Below are 20,386 nucleotides of genomic sequence, written 5' to 3' on the forward strand. Positions count from 1 at the left end.
CTCCACCCTGGAGGCAACCTGCCTCTATTCCTGATGAAGGGCTTTTGCCTGAAACATCGATTTTCCTGCTCCTCGGATGCTGCCTGACCTGCTGTGCTTTTCCGGCACCACTCTGATCTAAACTCTGGTTTCCAGCATCTGCAGTCCTCACTTTTGCCTAATCTTCTAATTGCATACAAATTCTCCAGGAATCTAAACTTCCCATCCATTCCATACTTGATGTATTTACAAACATACAAAATAGGAGTGAGAGTGGATCATTGGACTTCTTGAGCCTGTTCCTGCAATCAGTAAGATCATGGCTGATCGTTTTGTGTTTTGAATTCCCTATGCACATTTACCTCTGCCCCTTATTTCCTGGCCAATAAGAATCTATCCATCTGTGTCTTAAAGATATTCGATTACTGTCTCTACTACCTATTGCAGATCAATTGTGCGTGTAAAAATAGGGAAATCCTTGTTCGAGAATGAAAGCTAAAATGGTAGAATGAGGTGAATTTTACACAATTTCTTGTCAATGAGATCACATTTCTCTCAACTGCAGCACAATGGAAGACCCTTGATCTGGTAGCTGGTCAGTTAGACGTGGGTTTCAATTGAATTAACGATTTGACTCTGAGTTTGAAGGGATCAAAGACAATGGACCGAATCTTATGTTTTTTTTTAAACAAAGTCCAAGTTGCATCACTATGGAAAGTAACTGTGGGTATTCCTCTCCCAGTAGCTTCCAGCCTCCACCTGAATGTGCCAGTGAGCAACCCCACCCCCCAACACCACCAAAACATTCACATTCCCTACCTTGTAGCCTGGCCTGTAAACCCCATAGGCTCCACGCTTCCCAAATCTCCACCAAACCTATCTACCTGTGCATCTCCTTGTGTTTTTCAATCCATTGCCTGACGTAAGTGACCAATTGAGGGCTGGTCATTCATTTATTAGCCATGGCCTACTTCCTTGATTAGGGACATGAACAGACAGTCCTAGTCAGACCTAGACTGTACCTATACATCTGAGTGCATCAGCACTACCATTCAATCACCACCCCATCCCTAACCAATTACCAGATTGACTGCCACATTACCAACAGACTGATGGTGACTCTGTCTTTTGTGACTGTGTGCTAATTGGTAAGGCATGGCAATGATTCTGTGGTCATGCACGAAGGTGCTAGGTGAGTGAGCATGAGAGAGCAAGCAGACAGCCCAGTCTGTGAACTGGGATGCCTGTGCCTGTGTGTACAATGTCCCCACTGCAGCCTTGCAGTGCTAATTTCTGGCTCGCCCTGCAATGCAAGTTTGCACTTTCAGAGTACACTGCCACTTCATTGAAGAAGTGCCAGGATGAGCGTGGGGCTGACAGATGCTGAATGCCAGTGCTTGTTTATGAGGTGTGCGTGTGACTTGTGTTCTGGGCAGTATTTTAGCTGTAGCTCACCTGGAGCATGCGCTGATCTGAATCCATCAGGTGCACAGTCCTGTTTTCTTGGTGAGGTTTCCCAACATTAAGCTTGTTTGATAAGGTGGGAGCCTTGATATTAATGAGATGGGTTGTACCATTAATAAGCTGTATATCAAGTTTTAATCTCCATTAATTACCATCTCATCGCTACCCAGAGAATCTCGCTATGCTGCTTGTGAAAAGTATAAAAGATGGTGTGAGTTGCTTTTGATGTTGATACGGGTCTCACTATACTTGTCAGCTGATTCTGTGTCTCAGCTCATCATAGTTCACGTCACTTAGATCCCCAATAAATTCTGCGTTGTGATTTCTGGAGCTTTCTCTGATCCCAGGAAATAATGGGGGGCAGTTGGGAGGGGGAGGAAAGGGGATGGGGAGCGTTGGTCTTTGTGGGGGAGGAAGGGGGATTGGGGGGTGGCGTGGGTGTGGGATGTTCATTAAAGGGTTGTGTGGACTTGATGGGCTGAATGGCCTGCTTCCACACTGTAGGGATTTTCACTCTTGCCTGTGAATAAACCAGCCCAGATTGCAGCAGCACAGACTGAAAAGGGACAGTATAAAGCTTGGCTTTAATAACCAAGACTGACTGAGGAGGCCCTTCAAGGCCGTCTGTGGTCTAAGCTGGAGGGTAAGTGCCTTCATCCACCCAGGCTGCAGCCACTGGAGAAACATTGTATAGCAATGCCAAGAGAGGCAAAGGGACACGAGGCCTGGCACGAAGGGAATGGACATGGGATTGGCTTTTTAAATTCATAGTCACATTTATTAATCGAGATTGGAATATGCTTTTTATTCTCTTTCCAACAATGCCTTTTTAAAACAAAAATTGACAAGTAATCAGGGAACAGTGAAGTGAGTGCAGAAGTGTGATTCAAGATAACATATGGATAATCACTCATTAATACTTCTTCTCGAGCAGGGGACGAGCTGAGAATAGTTCATAGGTCAGTGCACCATCGAGGGCTGAAGGGCCTGTTCTGCGCTGTATTGTTCTATGCTCTATATGTTCTATGAAAAGGGCTGTAAACATCTTAGCTAGTCTTGCTTCCTGTTGTTCCTCCTGATTGTGCAACTGTCTCTCAGCTTCTTGCACGATAGCTCTTTTTCTCATAGTGATCAGATTGTACAAAATGCAACATACCGTTCTAAATCTGATGAAGGAACGGCGCTCTGAAAGCTGGTGTGCTTCCACTTAAACCTGTTGGACTATAACCTGGTGTTGTGTGATATTTAACTTTGTACACCCCTATCCAACACCGACATCTCCAAATCATTCTAAATCTTGATACCTATTTAACAGAATACACAGAGGGCTTATTCAGAGAGACCTAGGCAATGAGCTATTGCTTAAGGATGGCAGTTGTGAGCTGTTCATGGTAGCAACTTGGCTCTCACTTCAGGTCTGCTGCACATATTATGTGAATTGAAGATGCAAGCTTGAGTGTCTAAGCTTTATCAGCCATTAGCTACCCTTTGACTTGCTGTAATCTGTTAACTAACTGATAGAGGATTGCAGCAGAATGAATGAATCCTAGTTTTCTGTAGATTGAGGAATTAGAATCCCTTTGGTCCATTAAAGTGACCATGAGACCCCAGCAAGCCAATGTGTGTGGTCACTCGCACCTTGCATTGAGAAATCTGCCCAAGTCCTCATGCTAAATTTGTTTTTTGGCTTAGGAAAGCATAAATGGGATGGAGCTTACTTTTCAATGTGGAGAAACCGTGATCTCCATGTGCTGCAAAATGTGATTACTCTCCAACAGCACCCTGAAAGGAGCCGGATGCATTAAAATTGAGCTGCAGTCACCTTAACAACCACAAGTATTGCTATCCTAACTCTACTTTGAGATTGTGGGTGCAACAATTTGTAAATTTAAGTCCTCACACCTATAGTGAAGCAAGCCGGTTTTGAGCCTATTTCCTCATTAAAGGCAAGGTAAGGGAATTCCATTTTAAAGACCCTGGGGAGATAATTACCTACTGCTGAGAACTACTGCTCTTGACTGTTGGCTTTGTTCATGGATCAGTTCAATTACAAGAGGAAGAGCTATCCTACATTTTTGGATGCACTTTGTTTCAATTGAACTTTTTAAAGGAACAAAATCTACTTCGGCACCAGCCAGACCATGTCCTGTAAAATATTGAAACTTCAGTTAAGTGTCACAAAGCTCCAAACATGTATGTCAGCAACCAGAATAAGTAATCCATCAACTAATCACGAATAGTTGTAACATTGCTGGTCAGCAGATGCTCCTTCGTGCTACTGAATATTATTCCGTCATACAAAGTAAAGACAGGATTTAAACTGGAGCTTGTAAAGTGCAGTGCTGGCTTTAGATCAGGGTGGCTTCACATGCTTCTAGCAGTATGTTTGTGGGTATTCCTTAATCAATTAGGTTCTGGCACATTTGAAGCTGCATTGCATTTTTTAAACATAAAGTGCAAGAGAGTCCAAGTTTTCCTACATAATCTTCCAGCCATCTGCTTGACCTCGAGGGTCTAACCTTTATCAGCCATTAGCAACCCTTTGACTTGCTGCAATGTGTTAACTAACTGACAGAAGATTGCAACAGAATGAAGGAATCCTAGTTGCCTGTTTAATTCATCTGGCTTCTTTCACGCTGCTGTTGGAGAGTAACCACATTTTGCTGTACATGGAGATCACTGTTGCTTCACATTGAAGAGGAAGCTCCATCCCATTTATGGTTCCTAATGCCAAAGGTACTTGACCTCATTCAAGTCTCTCACGCGGATTGTATTTTCCTTGGTGGTCTTAATTAGCTTCTCAATTTCTGGATCAACCTATCCACATTTTGCATGAAAGAAGTACAGGAAGGGAGTGTGGATGTTGCAGGCATCTGTTATCCATCCCCAAATACTTTTGAACAAGTAGACTGCTAAATTAAACTGCATTTAATTCAATGCAAGAGCCCGAACAGGAAGCCACACGAACTCAGGGCATGGTTAGGAACATGGGACTGGAATATCATAACAATTCCAGAAACACTGCTCAGGGATGGACAGGACTGGCAGCTTAATGTTTCTGGATACAAATGCGATAAGGAGGAGAGAAAGGGGTGGGGGGGGGCAAGAGAGGAGGGGGAGTACCATTTTTGATAAGGAATAGCATTACTGCTGTACCTAGGGAGGATATTCCTGGGAATATTTCCAGGGAAGTTATTTGGATGGAACTGTGAAATAAGAAAGGGATGATAACCTTATTGAGATTGTATTATAGACCCCCTAATAGTTAACGGGAAATTGAGAAACAAATTTGTAAGGAGATTTCAGTTAATTGTAAGAACAATAGGGTGGTTGTGGTAGGGGATTTAACTTTTCACACATATAGACTGGAACTGCCACAGCGTTAAGGGTTTAGCTGGAGAGTATTTAAGTGTGTCCAAGAAAATTTTCTGATTATTATGTGGATATTCCTACTAGAGAAGGAGCAAAACCTGACTGACCCTTGGGAAGTAAGGCAGGGCAGGTGACTAAGGTGTTAGTGGGGCAGCACTTTGGGGCCAGTGACCATAATTCTATTAGTTTTAAAATAATGATGGAAAAGGATAGACCAGATCTAAAAGTTGAAGTTCTAGATTGGAGGAAAGCCAATTTTGTCGGTATTAGACAAGAACTTTCAAAAGCTGATTGAGGTAGATGTCCGCAGGTAAAGGGACGGCTGGAAAATGGGAAGCCTTCAGAAATGAGATAACAAGAATCCAGAGAAAGTATATTCCTGTTTGGGTGAAAGGAAAGTCTGGTAGGTGTAGGGAATGCTGGATGACAGAGAAATTGAGGTTTTGGTGAAGAAAAAGCAGGAAGTATATGTCGGGTATAGACAGGATATATCGAGTGAATCCTTAGAGTACAAAGGCAGTAGGAGTATACTTAAGAGGGAAATCAGGAGGGCAAAAAGGGAACATAGCTTTGGCAAATAGGGTTAAGGAGAATCCAAAGGGTTTTTATAAATACATTTAAGGACAAAAGGGTAACCAGGGAGAGAATAGGGCCCCTCAAGGGTCAGCAAGGCAGCCCTTTGCTTGGAGGAGATACGAAATGAGTATTTTTCATCAGTGTTTACAGTGGAATAGGACAGGGAAGATATAGAATGTGGGGATATTGATGGTGACATCTTGAAAAATGTCCATATTACAGAGGAGGAAGTGCTGGATGTCTTGAAACAGATAAAGGTGGATGTGTACCCTAGAACTCTGTGGGAAGCTAGAGAAGTGATTGCTGGGCCCTTTGCTTCATATTTGAATCATCAACTGTCACGGGTGAGGTGCCGGAAAACTGGAGGTTGGGTAATGTGGTGCCACTATTTAAGAAAGGTGGTAAGGAAAAGCCAGGGAACTATAGCCTGACATTGGTGGTGGGCAAATTGTTGGAGGGAATCCTGAGGGACAGGATGTACAAGTATTTGGAAAGGAAAGGACTGATTGGGATTGTCAGAGTGGCTTTGTGCATGGGAAATCATGTCTCACGAACTTGATTGAGTTTTTTTGAAGAAGAAATAAAGAGGATTGAGGGCAGAGCAGTGGATGTGATCTATATGGACTTCAGTAAGACGTTTGACACGGTTCTCCATGGGACACTGGTTAGCAAGGTTAGATCTCGTGGAATACAAGAAGACCTAGCAATTTGGATACAGAACTGGCTCGAAGGTAGAAGACAGAGTATTGTGGTGGAGGGTTGCTTTTCAGAGTATAGGCCTGTGATCAGTGGAGTGCCACAAGGATCGGTGCTGGGAGCTCTAATCATCATTTACATAAATGATTTGGATGTGAACATAGGAGGTATGGTTAGTAAGTTTGCAGATGACACCAAAATTGGAGGCGTAGTGGACAGCGAAGAGGGTTACCTCAGAGTACAATGAGATCTTGATCAGATGGGCCAATGGGCTGAGGAATGGCAGATGGAGTTAAATTTGGATAAATGTGAGCTGCTGCACTTTGGAAAGGCAAATCTTAGCAGGACTTGTACACTTAGTGGTAAGGCCCTAGGGAGTGTTTCTGAACAAAGAGACATTGGAGTGCAGGTTCATAGTTTCTTGAAAGTGGCCTTGCAGGTAGATAGGATAGTGAAGAAGGCGATTGGTATGCTTTCCTTTGGTCAGGGTATTGACTGTAGGAGTTGGGAGGTCATGTTGCGGCTGTACAGGACATTGGTTAGACCACTTTTGGAATATTGCGTGCTATTCTGGTCTCCTTTCTATCGGGAAGATGTTGTGAAACTTGAAAGGGTTCAGAAAAGATTTACACGGATGTTGCCAGGGTTTGAGTTAAAGGGAGAGGTTGAATAGGCTGGGGCTGTTTTCCCTGGAGCATCGGAGGCTGAGGGGTGACTTTATCAAGGTTTATAAGATAATGAGGGGCATGAAGAGGATAAATAGACAAAGTCTTTTCCTTGGAGTGGAGGAGTCCAGAACCAGAGGGCATAGGTTTAGAGTGAGAGGGGAAAGGTATAACAGAGACCTAAAGGGCAACGTTTCACGCAGAAGGTGGTATGTGTATCAATTGAGCTGCCAGAGGATGTGGAGGAGGCTGGTGTAACTATAGCATTTAAAAGGCATCTGGATGAGTATATGAATAGAAAAGTCTTGGAGGCATGTGGGCCAAGTGCTGGCAAATGGGACTAGAATAGTTTAGAATAACTGGTTGGCATGGAGAAGTTGGACCAAAGGGTCTGTTTCTGTGCTGTACAACTCTGAGACTCTATAACTGAGTGGCTTATTTAGCCATTTCAGGAGGCAGTTAAAAGTCAACTACATTGCTATGGGTCTGGAGTAGTATGTAGGCCACATCAGGGCAGGAAGACAAATTTCCTTTCCTAAAGGACATTAATGAACAATTGATAGTCATTAGCACCATTACAGAGATTAACTTCTGTTCCAACTTTATTAAATACTGTAAATTTTACCAATTGCTGTGGTAGTATTTGATTGTCTCCCAGAGCACTAACTTGAGCCTTGATTAATTCAGTGACATCGTATGGCACCACCAGCCCGAGTAATAAAATTACCCAGGCAGTTCAAATTGATAGTTTTCCAGCCCGTTACAACATTGTCGTGGAGAGATCAATACCGGGGGGGGGGGGCATAGATTTCAAATAAAGGGCAGGAGGTTTAGATGGGATTTGAGGAAGAATTTTTTCCGCCTAGAGAATGTTGGAAGTCATGACCTGGAAAAGGTGTTAGCGGTGGGAACTGTCAGAACATTTCAGTAGTATTTAGATGATAACCTAAAGTGCCACAGCAAACAAGGCTATGGGTCAAGTGCTGGAAAATGAGATCAGAATGTATAGGTGGTTGGTTATCTGGCACAGGCATGATGAATTGAAAGGCCCCTTTCTTACTATGCTGTAAAACTGACTATATAAATGCTGAAAGCACCAGGATTTTAAGAACCTCCACCCCCCCCCCCCAAAAAAAGCACCCATGGATCCTCATTAAGAAAAACTTTACTTCCAGTGATTTAACTTCATGCTCGCTTACAATCTTTAAAATACTGGGAATACTTCACATGCATTTAAACAGGTTAAAATACTGTATTTGAATGCCTGCTTTAAGTAGTTCTAATTGTTTTAAGTTCCAAAGGCTACTTTAAGCTGAAAGACGCGTTTACTTTTCTCTTTAACTCATCTTTACAGTTGGCAGTTATATGATAATCGATCGTAACGTTTTGAAAAGTTAACTGCCGGTGAAACTGGCACAAGTCGCTTAGCGGCAGGAAGCATTGGCAAAGGTAGGAAAGGGGTATTGATTCGCAAGTGCCAAATGCATTTAATTTTATTTTGCTCTACCTGCTGCTGTCTGAATGTTCGTTTGCTGGTGCTCTGCTAGTTCGATTAGTTGCTGTGCCAACTTCTCCAATTAATATGTTTGATACCTATTGCCCTTGATGTGCTGGATGTGTCACAAGTTCCTTAATTGACTATTTGATTTTGTAGTTAATTGGTTGCTGTCCTGCTGCTCGTTGACTTGTGTTTTGCAGTGCCCTGTGGTCATCGTAACTTAATTAATTTCAGACCTGCCTACTTTTGCCCATTTAGTCAGTGGTTGGAGTAGCACAAATATTGTTCACTCACTGCTGTCTACTTAGTAGCTGTCTGCAGTGCTAATTGGCTTGTTTTAGTTGTCCATTTATAACGGAGTTTGTGTAAATTGCTTTGCTTCCTGTGCTTCTGGTTCTTTGCTCCGATTTGAATGTTGACAGAAAGTGGAAGAATCTAGTTCTAATTTTCAGTTCTGTTTTTTTTTAGTAAGCTGTTCTGTTGGAGTGATCTGACGACATGTTTTTGGGAAGATTGAGATGCAACTTTCCTACTTTGACACCAACAGAAATACATGGAAAAAGGAAAATAATGTGTACAAATCCTATATAAATTTAACATACCTTAATTTGATCTTTACATTGTTGGATTTTTCTGACTTGTAACTTGCAATGTACTACTTACCAATTTAAGCAGTTCAACTTTCTTAAATATCCTGAAAACAACTTTTGGAGTTCCTGCAATAAGTAACTTGTGCTTTGTATAATGTATGCATTCAGTATTCCATTTGGGAGTATTTTTTAGTCATAAGCATAACTGGGTGGCCATCTTTGAATCATCTAGAACATATCATACACCAGCCATTTGGCCCAACTATCCATGCCAGTGTTTACACTCCATTTGGATCTCCTCCAATTAGTTCGCATCTAAATCTGTTATTGTAATCTTCCATTGTCTTCTCCCTCCTACATTTGTCTGGTTTCCCTTTGAATGTATCGGTACTATTCACTTCAACCATTCCCTCTGGTAGCAAGTTCCACATTCTCACCATTTCATAGTTAAAGAAATTGCTTCTGAATTCCCAATTGGATTCTCAATGACTATTTTATATTGATGGCCTGTAGTATTGATCTTCTCCACAAGAGGAAGCATTTTCTCTGCATCAACTCTATCAATACCTTTTAGGAATCTTGAATACCTCTATTGGGTAACTCTTCAAACCTGATGTTGCAAGAGAAAAGGGGCCCAGTTTATTTAATCCTTTCCTGATAGATATACCCTTCCGTTTTGTCTTTGTACTGGGAAATCTTTTCAGCACCCTCTCTAGTGCTGTTTGTAATAGAATTGTAATCAAGGCTCGATACAGATTGCGCATGACTAGCTTGTTTTTCAATCCAGTGCTAGAATTAAAGCCTGTTACCAGACATTTTCTATTAGGATCTTGCTAACCAATGAAGCAAGATTGATTGTATTTGTTCTTTGAGATCCCTTCGTTCCCCTCCCCCATATTCTAGTCTTGACAAAGTGTACTGCGTATTAATTTGACTTTCATTCACCAACTACTAATAAAATTGGAGTCGACCAAGTCTTCCTGCAGTATTAATCTTGACTGTGACCTGAAGTTGGTGTCTCCACAAATTTAGAAATTATTGTTATTCCAAAATCCAAATCACTAATGTAAATTGTGAATAGCAGTGACCCCAGCACTGATCCATCTATATAATGTGTACTACATGATAGTAAAAAGCACATCTTCAAAACCACAGTAAGCAGCACCGATCTGCTGAAATGCTGAAAAGTCCCCAGGTTGCAAATGGGTTCCTTTTTGGAGTCAGTTTACAAGACTAACAGTGGAAAGCAGCTGCTCATAAGTGCTGGAAATGTTTTTATATTGGGTCTTTAAATTTTAAAACCCTGTTTATGATTGTGTTCATCACTACAAGCATTTGTAAATCAGGGATCCTCTGTAGATGTATATTTCCTGAAATATAGTGCTGGAGAAACTCTGGCAGGATCAGTGGAGAAAGACAAAGTTAACAATCCAATATCAGACTTGAAACATTTAGTTCAGTTTCTGTTTCTACAGATATTGCTCAACTTGCTGAGTTTCTCTAGCACTTTGTTTTTATTTCATATCTCCAACATCTGTAGTACTTAGCTTTTGTTTAGTTGTATATTTTCTGTTTGTTAAGCATTGTAATGGTTTTGAACAGCACTCTTGATAATTAGTGGATATTCTTTAACAATATAAAGTAATAAATTAATTTAAGCTAAATGGAGAAATATAAAAGTAGACCGAAATAATTTTCTTCATAGTTGGATTATTTCAGAATGTAGCGTTATGTATGTCTGCTACCTGCCTACTAACCCAGTGTCCTACCAGTGTGCAAAGTACTGAATTAAACCGGAAGGATCACTGTTCAAACATATTATGATTCTCCATGGAAGGTGGGATTTGAACTGGCCCAGTAGTAGAAACCACCATTGTGCTAGGAGACCACTCTTTTATCTCTGTGTTGTAGCAATATAATAAATCATAAACACTAATGCCTGCTTCTGTTACTTGAATGGACAAGGTTATTAAGCCCCACTGCCTCAAGTGCTACTGTGCCATGTTCTTCCCAGCTTTTTCCACCATATGATGCTAAAGAAGACCATACAAATTAATCTGTCAGCGTTTATTTTCACCACCTTATCCATGTTATTTCAGTAAAATCTCTTTCCTATCTTTTCTATCCTCTTGACATTTTTCCCTAAGTGAAGAGGCCCAGACTTAATAATGGATAGAGTCATAGAGATGTACAGCACGGAAACAGATCCTTCAGTCCAACTCGTCCATGCTGACCAGATATCCCAACCCAATCTAGTCCCACCTGCCAGCACCTGGCCCATATCCCTCCAAACCCTTCCTATTCATATATCCATCCAGATGCCTCTTAAATGTTGCAATTGTACCAGCCTCCACCACATCCTCTGGCAGCTCATTCCATACACGTACCACTCTCTGTGTGAAAACGTTGCCCCTTAGGTCTCTTTTATATCTTTCCCCTCTCACCCTAAACCTATGCCCTCTGGTTCTAAACACCCCCACCCCAGGGAAAAACCTTTGCCTATTTATCCTCTCCCTGCCCCTCATGATTTTATAAAGCTCTATAAGGTCACCCCTCCGCCTCCGATGCTCCAGGGAAAACAGCCCTAACCTATTCAATCTCTCCTGATAGCCCAAATCCTCCAACTCTGGCAACATCTTTGTAAGTCTTTTCTGAACCCTTTCAGGTTTCACAACATCTTTCCAATAGAAAGGAGACCAGAATTGCGCGCAATATTCCAACAGTGGCCTAACAAATGTCCTGTACAGCCGCAACATGACCTCCCAACTCCTGTACTCAATACTGTGACCAATAAAGGAAAGCATACCAAACGCCGCCTTCACTATCCTATCTACCTGCGACTCCACTTTCAAGGAGCTATGAACCTGCACTCCAAGGTCTTCTTGTTCAGCAACACTCCCTAGGACCTTACCATTAAGTGTATAAGTCCTGTTATGGTTGCTTTCCCAAAATGCAGCAACTCACATTTATCTAAATTAAACTCCATCTACCACTTTGGCCCATCTGATCGAGATTCTGCTGTACTCTGAGGTAACCTTCTTCGCTGTCCACTACACTGACAATTTTGGTGTCATCTGCAAACTTACTAACTATACCTCTTATGCACGCATCCAAATCATTTATATAAATGATGAAAAGTAGTGTTCACCTAGACAGTGAAAACAGGATAGTCAGCTCTACCCTTTTCCTTGGTGTGAGCCGTAGCTCACTGGCTAACTCTAATGTGTCAAATCACAAAGCCTGTGAAATGGAACACTGTCCTGGGCAATTAACCACATAATCTATACTGTCACTCCAAAGCAGTATTGAGAGAGTGTCATCTTTCAACTTGAGATGTTAAACCAAATCTCCTTCTACCCTCCTTTTGAGTATAGAAAATTGCATCTCAAGAAGAGCAGTTCTCTTCCAGTGACCTGGTTCAAATTTATACCTTGACCAGCATTTACCACATTGATATTTGTAGGATCTTGCTTTGCTCAAATTAGTTACCTTTCTGTAATATTAACTATGCTTCAGGTAAATTTTGTAAAGTTTGGGGACATCCTTATAGCATGAAAGATGCTTCATGATGCAAATCTTTTCCTTAAGTGAATCGAAATGACATATTATTACCCCAGCTAAAACCATCTGACTTGGCACAGGTCTTCCTGGTCTGCAGTATGTACGTTTGTGTCTCAGTATCGTCTCATTCTGGTTTTTGACCTTTCTTTTTTGCTTTTCAGCAATACAAAGAAAAAGGAGAATGGAGCAAAATGGGAACTTTCTTTCAGAGCCTATGTTGGAATGATGACAGTAAAAGTGACCTTCACAGAATTGCCACATGCATTGCAATTACTCTGATAAAAAATAAGGATAATGGAGCTGCAGTCCCTTTCTGCGAATTTGCAAAAGCAGGTGTGGCTCATTTGTTTAATGTTTTCATGAAAATATCTTCGTGACTGGCTTAAGGGAGTTCTTAAAAAATGCATTACAGCTAGATTTCTTTGTTGTAACCAAAGCAATATCACTTTTGTTTATAACCAGTGCTTTTCGATATTGACTGTCTTTAGTTGTTCATTTCCTAATATGTTCACAGCCACATTCATTTAGATTGTCAAAGCCAAAGCTTAAAAGCTAATGGATGACTGCTAATAACCTCCAAGGGATTTGGGATCAGTTGCATCATTCACTGCTTGATCCCATGCTCAATGTTGTTGAAAGCAGCAACTCACCCTTATAGCAATATGGTTCTTCTGCCTATTTGTGCCAACTGGCATTACTCATACCATTACATAAATCAACATTTCCTAAGTGAAATTGTCAGCTGAAATTTTGGAGTCTCAAGCCACCATGGAGCTCTAACAGTTGTAACACTTGTACTCCCAGTCTAATAGGCTGGTGTTCTCAATTACACGCTCTCCCACTCAGTGTTATTGAAGGGCTGTGACAAGTTTTAAGCCTCAAAATGGGATTAGAGTGAGGGGACAAAGACTGGAAAGCATACTCCAAGCACTTTGTCTCATCCAAGCTTGACCTCGTCCTCAGCTAATACCAACAAGAACATGGTGGTTTAGCAATGATTTAAAGGCAGAATTCTGGCTTGTTTTTGACTTCTTAATTTAGGAATGCTGCTGTATTGTCATGAGTGCAATGTAGGGTAGAAATTTTGTTTGGCAATCATGTGCTTACTCTGTGCCTCTCTCCAAGGTCGTTATCCTACCTCTATTTTTGTCTCCTGTTTCGCTCTGCGTCTATTTTTCCCACTTCCTTTCTTTCCTGTTACCTTCAATCACTCAAATGCATTGCACTCATCCTTATTATGTTGCTCTGTCCATTTGTGTCCCTGCTTTTCTGTCTCGCATGTCATAGAGTGATACAGCATGGAAACAGGTCCTTTGGCCCAACTCATCCATGCTGACCAAGTTTCCTAAACTGAACTACTCCCATTTGTTTGCATTTGGCCCATATTCCCCTAAACCTTTCCTATCCATGTGACTGTCCCAATGTCTTTTAAATGTACCTGCCTCTGCCACTTACTCTGGCAAGTCAGTCCATATATGCAGCACCTTCTGTGGAAAAAGTTGCCCCTTGGGTCCCTTGTAAACCCCCCCCCCCCCCCCACCTTAAACCAATGTCTTTTCCCCTGGGGGAAAAAAGCATTGGCACTTATCTATGCCCCTCATGATTTTGTAAATCTCTATAAGGTCACCCTCAGCCTCCAATGCTCCATGGGGGGAAAATAAATGTCCCAGCTTATCCAGCGTCTCCTTATAACTCAGACCCTCCAGTCTCTGTAAAAAAACTTGTAAATTTTTTTTTGCACTCTATGGGCGGCACAGTGGCTTAGTGGTTAGCACTTCTGCCTCACAGCACCAGGGACCTGGGTTCGATTCCCACCTCAAGCAATGTCTGTGTGGAGCTAGCACATTCTCCCCATGTCTGCGTGGGTTTCCTCCAGGTGCTCTGGTTTCCTCCCACAATCCAAAGATGTGCATGTCAGGTGAATTGACACGCCAAATTGCCCATAGTTAGGTGCATTAGTCAGGTGTGAGTATAGGGTAGAGGAATAGGTCTGGGTGGGTTTGTCTTTGGAGGAGCGGTGTGGACTTGTTGGACTGAAGGGCCTGTTTTCATACAGTAGAGAATCTAATCTATGTCCAGTTTGATAACATCCTTCCTACAGTAAGGCAACCAGAATTGTATGCAGGAGTCCAACTGTGGCCTTATAAACAGTACTTCAAGTGTAGTGCCCTATACTAGGGAATTTCATGGGGGGGAATGAACTCAGCAGAGTCAGGAAGGGTGTTAAATTGAGAAGGGAAATGTTATAAACTACTATACTTGAGTGGTCAACACCAGTGAGGAAATGTATTGTGGATGGAATGGACAACGGGGTCTTCTGGAATGGCAGTGGCTTGGTGCAAATGAGATATGATACGATGCTAGGATGGGAGAACATAAGAACAGAAGTAGACTATTCAACCCATCTAACCTGCCCCGACACACTATACCATGGCTGATCATCTCAGTGGAGAAAGTGAGGACTGCAGATGCTGGAGATCAGAGCTGAAAATGTTTTGCTGGAAAATGCAGCAGGTCAGGCAGCATCCAAGGAACAGGAGAATCGACGTTTTGGGCGTAAGCCCTTCCTGAAGAAGGGCTTATGCCCGAAACGTCGATTCTCCTGTTCCTTGGATGTTGCCTGACCTGCTGCGCTTTTCCAGCAACACATTTTCAGCTCTGATCATCTCAGTACCAGTTTACTGCACTCTCTTGTTGAGACCTTTTTATTTTCCTTTTATTTTTGGTTTGGAACGGAGTTGCAGTTGAGAATTGAACTTTGAACAATAATGCACTTACAAAAAGAAAACAAAAGACTGATGTTCACTGTTAGAAACTGGCCTGAAATGATAATGCAGTTTAATTATTGTTGTAAGGATATTGTGGATAATTTGGCAACAAGATGTTCTACTTGGGGACTGCCAGTTGTTTGGATATTGATCGATCAATCAGAGAGGATAGGTGCGGCTAGTCAATCACAGAGAACATTGAAAAAGAAAGGGAAAAAAATGAACTGGCTCTGACTGGTCAGGAAGCAAAGGCTTTAGTAACTACCACACTGGGAAACTTTTTGATTTTACTCCCTCCAGTTGTTCTGCAGTTATCGATTTATTGAAAGTTCTGAGAAAAGAATCCTAGGCTATAAGATACAAACAAAATTCTCCAGAGGTCTGCAGAATCTGTTTGCATTAACCAGTGAGTTCAGAATTCAAGCAAGATACTGTGCCTGTAATACACCCATTGTCCAAGGAATGAAATCCTGGTATTCATCATTTGAAATGCTTATTGATCTGGCAAATTACAGTTCTTTTATTTTTATCTCTAAACTGTGTCTATCTGTTGGTATGAGAGTGGGGAGTTTACGATCAAAGAATGTTGGGTTTAGATCGTAGAAATTAATTAGAGTGCCTTGTTCTTCTTCTCTTCTGCTGGTTTATACTCTGAATAATAAATTGTTAATTTTTGTTTATTACAAACTTGATGTCCAACATCTGTTACTCATGAAGTTTGGTTAGGAACAATTCATAGAATAATACAGAACAGAAGACCCTTCAACCAACTAAACTCTACCATCAAAACCATTCCTGATGAAGGGCTTCTGCCCGAAACTTCGATTTTCCTGCTCCTCGGATGCTGCCTGACCTGTGCATTTCCAGCACCACACTAATCTTGACTGTTGACTCTAATCTCCAGCATCTGCAGTCTTCACTCTTGCCATCATAACCATACTACTACCTACACTAGTCCCATTTTCCTACTAGGCCCATAGCCTTGAATATTATGACACTTCAAGTGTTCATCGAAGTATCTTTTTAAAGGTTGAGATTTCCTGCCCAATTACGCTGCTAGACAGTGCATTCCAGAACCACAGCACCCTGTGGGTGTAAATGTTTTTCCTGAACTTCTGTCTAAACCTCTTGGTATTTTCACTTTAAAACAAATTGTGCCCCCTTATTATTGACCCTTCAACTAAGGGAGTTTCCAGTACCACCTCGTTATCAATCTGCTCAGAAACTTCCCAGTTCGTCATCTTGAATTCTGTACTTGCATCCTCTTCCTCCTGAGTAAAGAGATGTGAAGTACCATTTAACACACTACTGATGTCTTCCAACTTCATGCGCAGATTGCCCCCTGGATCTGTAATAGACCCTGCTCTTTCCCTGGTTATTCTCTCTCCCCTTGATATACTTGTAGAACATCTTGGGAATCTCTGTAATCTTCCTTGACAGCATTTTCTCATGTCCCCCCTTTTGCTCTCCTAATTACTTTCTTGACTCCTCCCACACCCCGCACCTTCTGTGCTCCTGTAGTGCCTTAGTTATCTTGCTCTCTTTGTGCCTGTTATACCTCTTTTTTCTCTTTTTTTTTTACTCAGTCCTGAAAATTCCTAGACATCCAGGTTTCTGATGGCTTGTGGCTCCTATATTTAAATCTAAAGGGAACATATTGGGCCTGTACTCTCCTCTGTACCTTTTATTGCTCTTGAAAACTCTTGCTGTTTTCTTGTAGATTTACCCTCAAACAACTTTGTTTATTTTAATAAAATCTACTTCACCCAATCCAAAACACTCTTTTTTTTGTGTAGACCATTTCTATCCTTTTCCATAATAAACTTAAAATGTGTGGTAATATATTAAAACAGACAGTAGATGCTGGAGATTTGAAACAGAAACAGCGAAACTCAGCAGGTCTGGCACCATCTGAGAGTAGAAAACTGAGTTAACGTTTCAAGTCCACTGATGGTTCGTCAGTTCTGCTGAAGAAATTAAGAGTCACAAGACTCGCAGCGTTAACTCTGCTTTCTTCCTATAGACACTGCCAGACCTGAGGTTTTCCAGCAACTTCTGTTTTAAAACATATGGTGTTCTGATCGTTATCACTAAAATGCACACCCACTGCCAGTTTGAACAGCTATCTGGTTTCATTTCCAGAATTAAGTCCCAAAACTGCACTGTCCCTTGTGGGACCATCTACAGATTGACATGAAGAGCTATCCTGTATACATTTCAAGAATTCTGCCCCCTTTGAACCCTTTATATAATAATTATCCCAATTAATGTTGAGGGTAATTGAAATCCCTTTAATTATCCGATTGTTATTTTCACACATGTTAGTGAATTGACCACATAACTGTTTCTTCAGTTACTTGCTGACTGTTTGGGAGTCTATAATACACACCTAACTGTGTAACTGCCCCTTTTTGTTCCTAAATTGTATATGAGATATCATCCCTCCTTGCTGTAACTGATTCCCTAACTGATCGTGCGTCATTGAGGGTTATTTCATGTTTTAAGTTCACTGTGAATCCATTGGTGGACTGAGGTAGGATTTGCTTACTTGCTGCCTGTTAACTTTAATAAAAGCCTTTAATTTAGCTGGCACTACTTTTTTCTTGTAAAGTAGATACTTTCCAGACAATATTTATCACCCACGCATTGGCACAGTGAATGTGAAGTGAAATATTAGAATACAGAGTATAATGCAAGTCTGTTGGTGTTTTGGTTTTTAGTTTGCCAAAAGCCGCACATGAATGGTATGATCAAGCAATTGCTCATCAGGATTGGAACCTCTGTGATGGTTGCCTACTATAAAAGTGAGCAATGGAGAAAGGTATGTTCAAGGTGCATCTATCTCAATGAAAAATAGCAAATTCAGTTTATTTGCTCCTTCATCCTTACTTTGTCCTCTTTCTATCATTTTTCATCACCAAAGGATATTAAAAGTTTTAGTTTTTGTCACCCCTGCACACCGCCCTTATGTGGTCACTCTTTTTATTGGGGAACTGGCTGACACCTAGAGACTTTTTATAATGTTATTTCAGTGAAGATGTTTGTCTGTTGTGTAATCCACAATACTGCTGGAATGTTACCAGTCACTATTTTTGTTAACTTAATTTACAAATGGTAACTTGAGAAGTCAGTCAAGTACTGCGACACTTGATGCAGGTATCATCATATTTGGAAGGAGAGTCAAAAGCTATGGTTAGATGATGCTAACCACTGTTTTTAAAAGACTGTCAGAAGAAAAAGACGGGGGCGTGATTGGGGAGATGTGAGAGAAGATGATGGGTTGAGCATGGTTGTAATGGGATAATGGTTATAATCAAGTGAAAAGCTGAAGATGAGCAAGACTTCAGCCATCTTAAAAAGGGCTTTTTCTGGCTGTTTAGTCGAGATATCATCCCATTTATAAGCAGTATTCAACTTTGCAGAAGTGAATGAGATTAAGGAAATATAAACATTTTGGCTTGAGGAAGGGAAGTATCTTGGCAATGGACAAGAAAGAAAATCTCAACTTCAGATCAGAGTTGATGGTGAAGTCCATAATAGTCGAAAAAAGACAAAAATTGGAGTCATCAATCTTGGGATGATTTGATTCAGTTTCAATAATTGGGAAAATCCAGAGTTTTCCTCATGATTCCCATTGACTCCAGTTTTGTTAGAGCTCCTTGATGCCATGCTTTGTCAAATACTGCTTTTGATGTCAAGACCAGTTAACCTCACCTCACCTCTGGGGTTCGGATCTTTTGTCCATGTTTGAACCAAAGCATTTTTGAAGTCAAGGAACTGAGTGGCTCTGGCAGAACCTAAACTAAGTATCAGTGTGCATGATTTCTAGGGTCAGTGAAAGAACATGCAGAAGAATTAAATACTCATCCTTTTGTAAGGGACTGTTATGAAGTTGTAGACGTGTACTGTACCTTTAAGGGAGTTGAAACTTCTGGCTGGCAGAGTGTGCTGAAAGAAAATTTTTAAAATGTAACATTTGGTTATGAAACAAATAGCTGGAGCTACATTGCCATGGTACATAACAAATACAAATTCGGCCAATCAGTTTAAATTATGCCACAGATACCAAAATCCAGTTGAATTTGAATTTTACTATTTTGGATGACATCAAACAATGAACCAGTCTGATGTTTTAGGGTATATAAAATCGGGTATTTGGAACAGTTGGGGAGCACCAGCAGAATAGCTCTGTGTAAGATAGCTGTCCATAAGAAAATTGTGCTGTAGGAGACTGAAGACAACCTAGAGGAAGATTGACATCCAAAGATGACAACTGGTGTTTGCAAGGTTTGTAGCTCAGGTTGAGGTTTAAGGTGTAGCTTTGCTCGCTGAGCTGGACGTTTGATATCAGACATTTCATTACCTGGCTAGGTAACATCATCAGTGGCGACCTCCAAGTGAAGTGAAGCTGTTGGGTTTGTGGTGATGTCATTTCCTGTTCGTTTTCTGAGGGGTTGATAGATGGTACCTAGATCTATTTGTTTGCTTATGGCATTGTGGTTGGAGTGCCAGGCCTCTAGGAATTCTCTGGCATGTCTTTGCTTAGCCTGTCCCAGGATAGATGTGTTGTCCCAGTCGAATTGGTGTTTGTTTTCATCCGTGTGTAGGGCTACGAGGGAGAGAGGGTCGTGTCTTTTTGTGGCTAGCTGGTGTTCGTGTATCCTGGTGGCTAACTTTCTTCCTGTTTGTCCTACGTAGTGTTTGTGGCAGTCCTTGCATGGAATTTTGTAGACGACGTTGGTTTTGTCCATGGGATATACTGGGTCTTTAAGTTTGTTAGTTTTTGTTTGAGACGGTTGGTGGGTTTGTGTGCTACTAGGATTCCGAAGGGTCTTCGTAGTCTGGCTGTCATTTCTGAAACTTCGTTGATGCATGGTAAGGTGGTTAGGGTTTCTGGCTGTGTTTGGTCTGCTTGCCGTGGTTTGTTCTTGAGGAATCTGCGGACTGTATTTTTTGAGTATCCGTTCTTCTTGAATATTTTGTATAGGTGGTTCTCCTCTGTTTTCCGAAGTTCGTCTGTGCTGCAGTGTGGTGGCTTATTGGAATAGTGTTCTGATACAGCTTTGTTTGTGTGTGTTGGGATGGTTGCTGGTGTAGTTAAGTATTTGGTCAGTGTTTGTCGGTTTAGTAGCCAGACTACTAAGTCCCCTCGGAATCCTAGTAGCACATAAACCCACCAACTCTCTCAAACAAAAACTAACAAACCTAAAAGACCCA

At 41.3% G+C, this 20,386-nt stretch overlaps 1 protein-coding gene across 1 annotated transcript in view; it reads left to right on the forward strand.

Annotated features, from left to right (window-relative positions):
• The window catches only part of topaz1 (testis and ovary specific TOPAZ 1), a 71,903-nt gene that overhangs the window by 40,845 nt on the left and 10,672 nt on the right, over nucleotides 1-20,386 (forward strand). The window contains exons 15-16 of the mRNA XM_043689361.1: nucleotides 12,563-12,734; nucleotides 17,890-17,990. Coding sequence (XP_043545296.1) covers nucleotides 12,563-12,734; nucleotides 17,890-17,990 — 273 coding nt within the window. The remainder of the gene's footprint in view (nucleotides 1-12,562; nucleotides 12,735-17,889; nucleotides 17,991-20,386) is intronic.

This window comes from Chiloscyllium plagiosum, chromosome 4 (genome assembly GCF_004010195.1).
Source record: "Chiloscyllium plagiosum isolate BGI_BamShark_2017 chromosome 4, ASM401019v2, whole genome shotgun sequence".
Taxonomy (NCBI): domain Eukaryota; kingdom Metazoa; phylum Chordata; class Chondrichthyes; order Orectolobiformes; family Hemiscylliidae; genus Chiloscyllium; species Chiloscyllium plagiosum.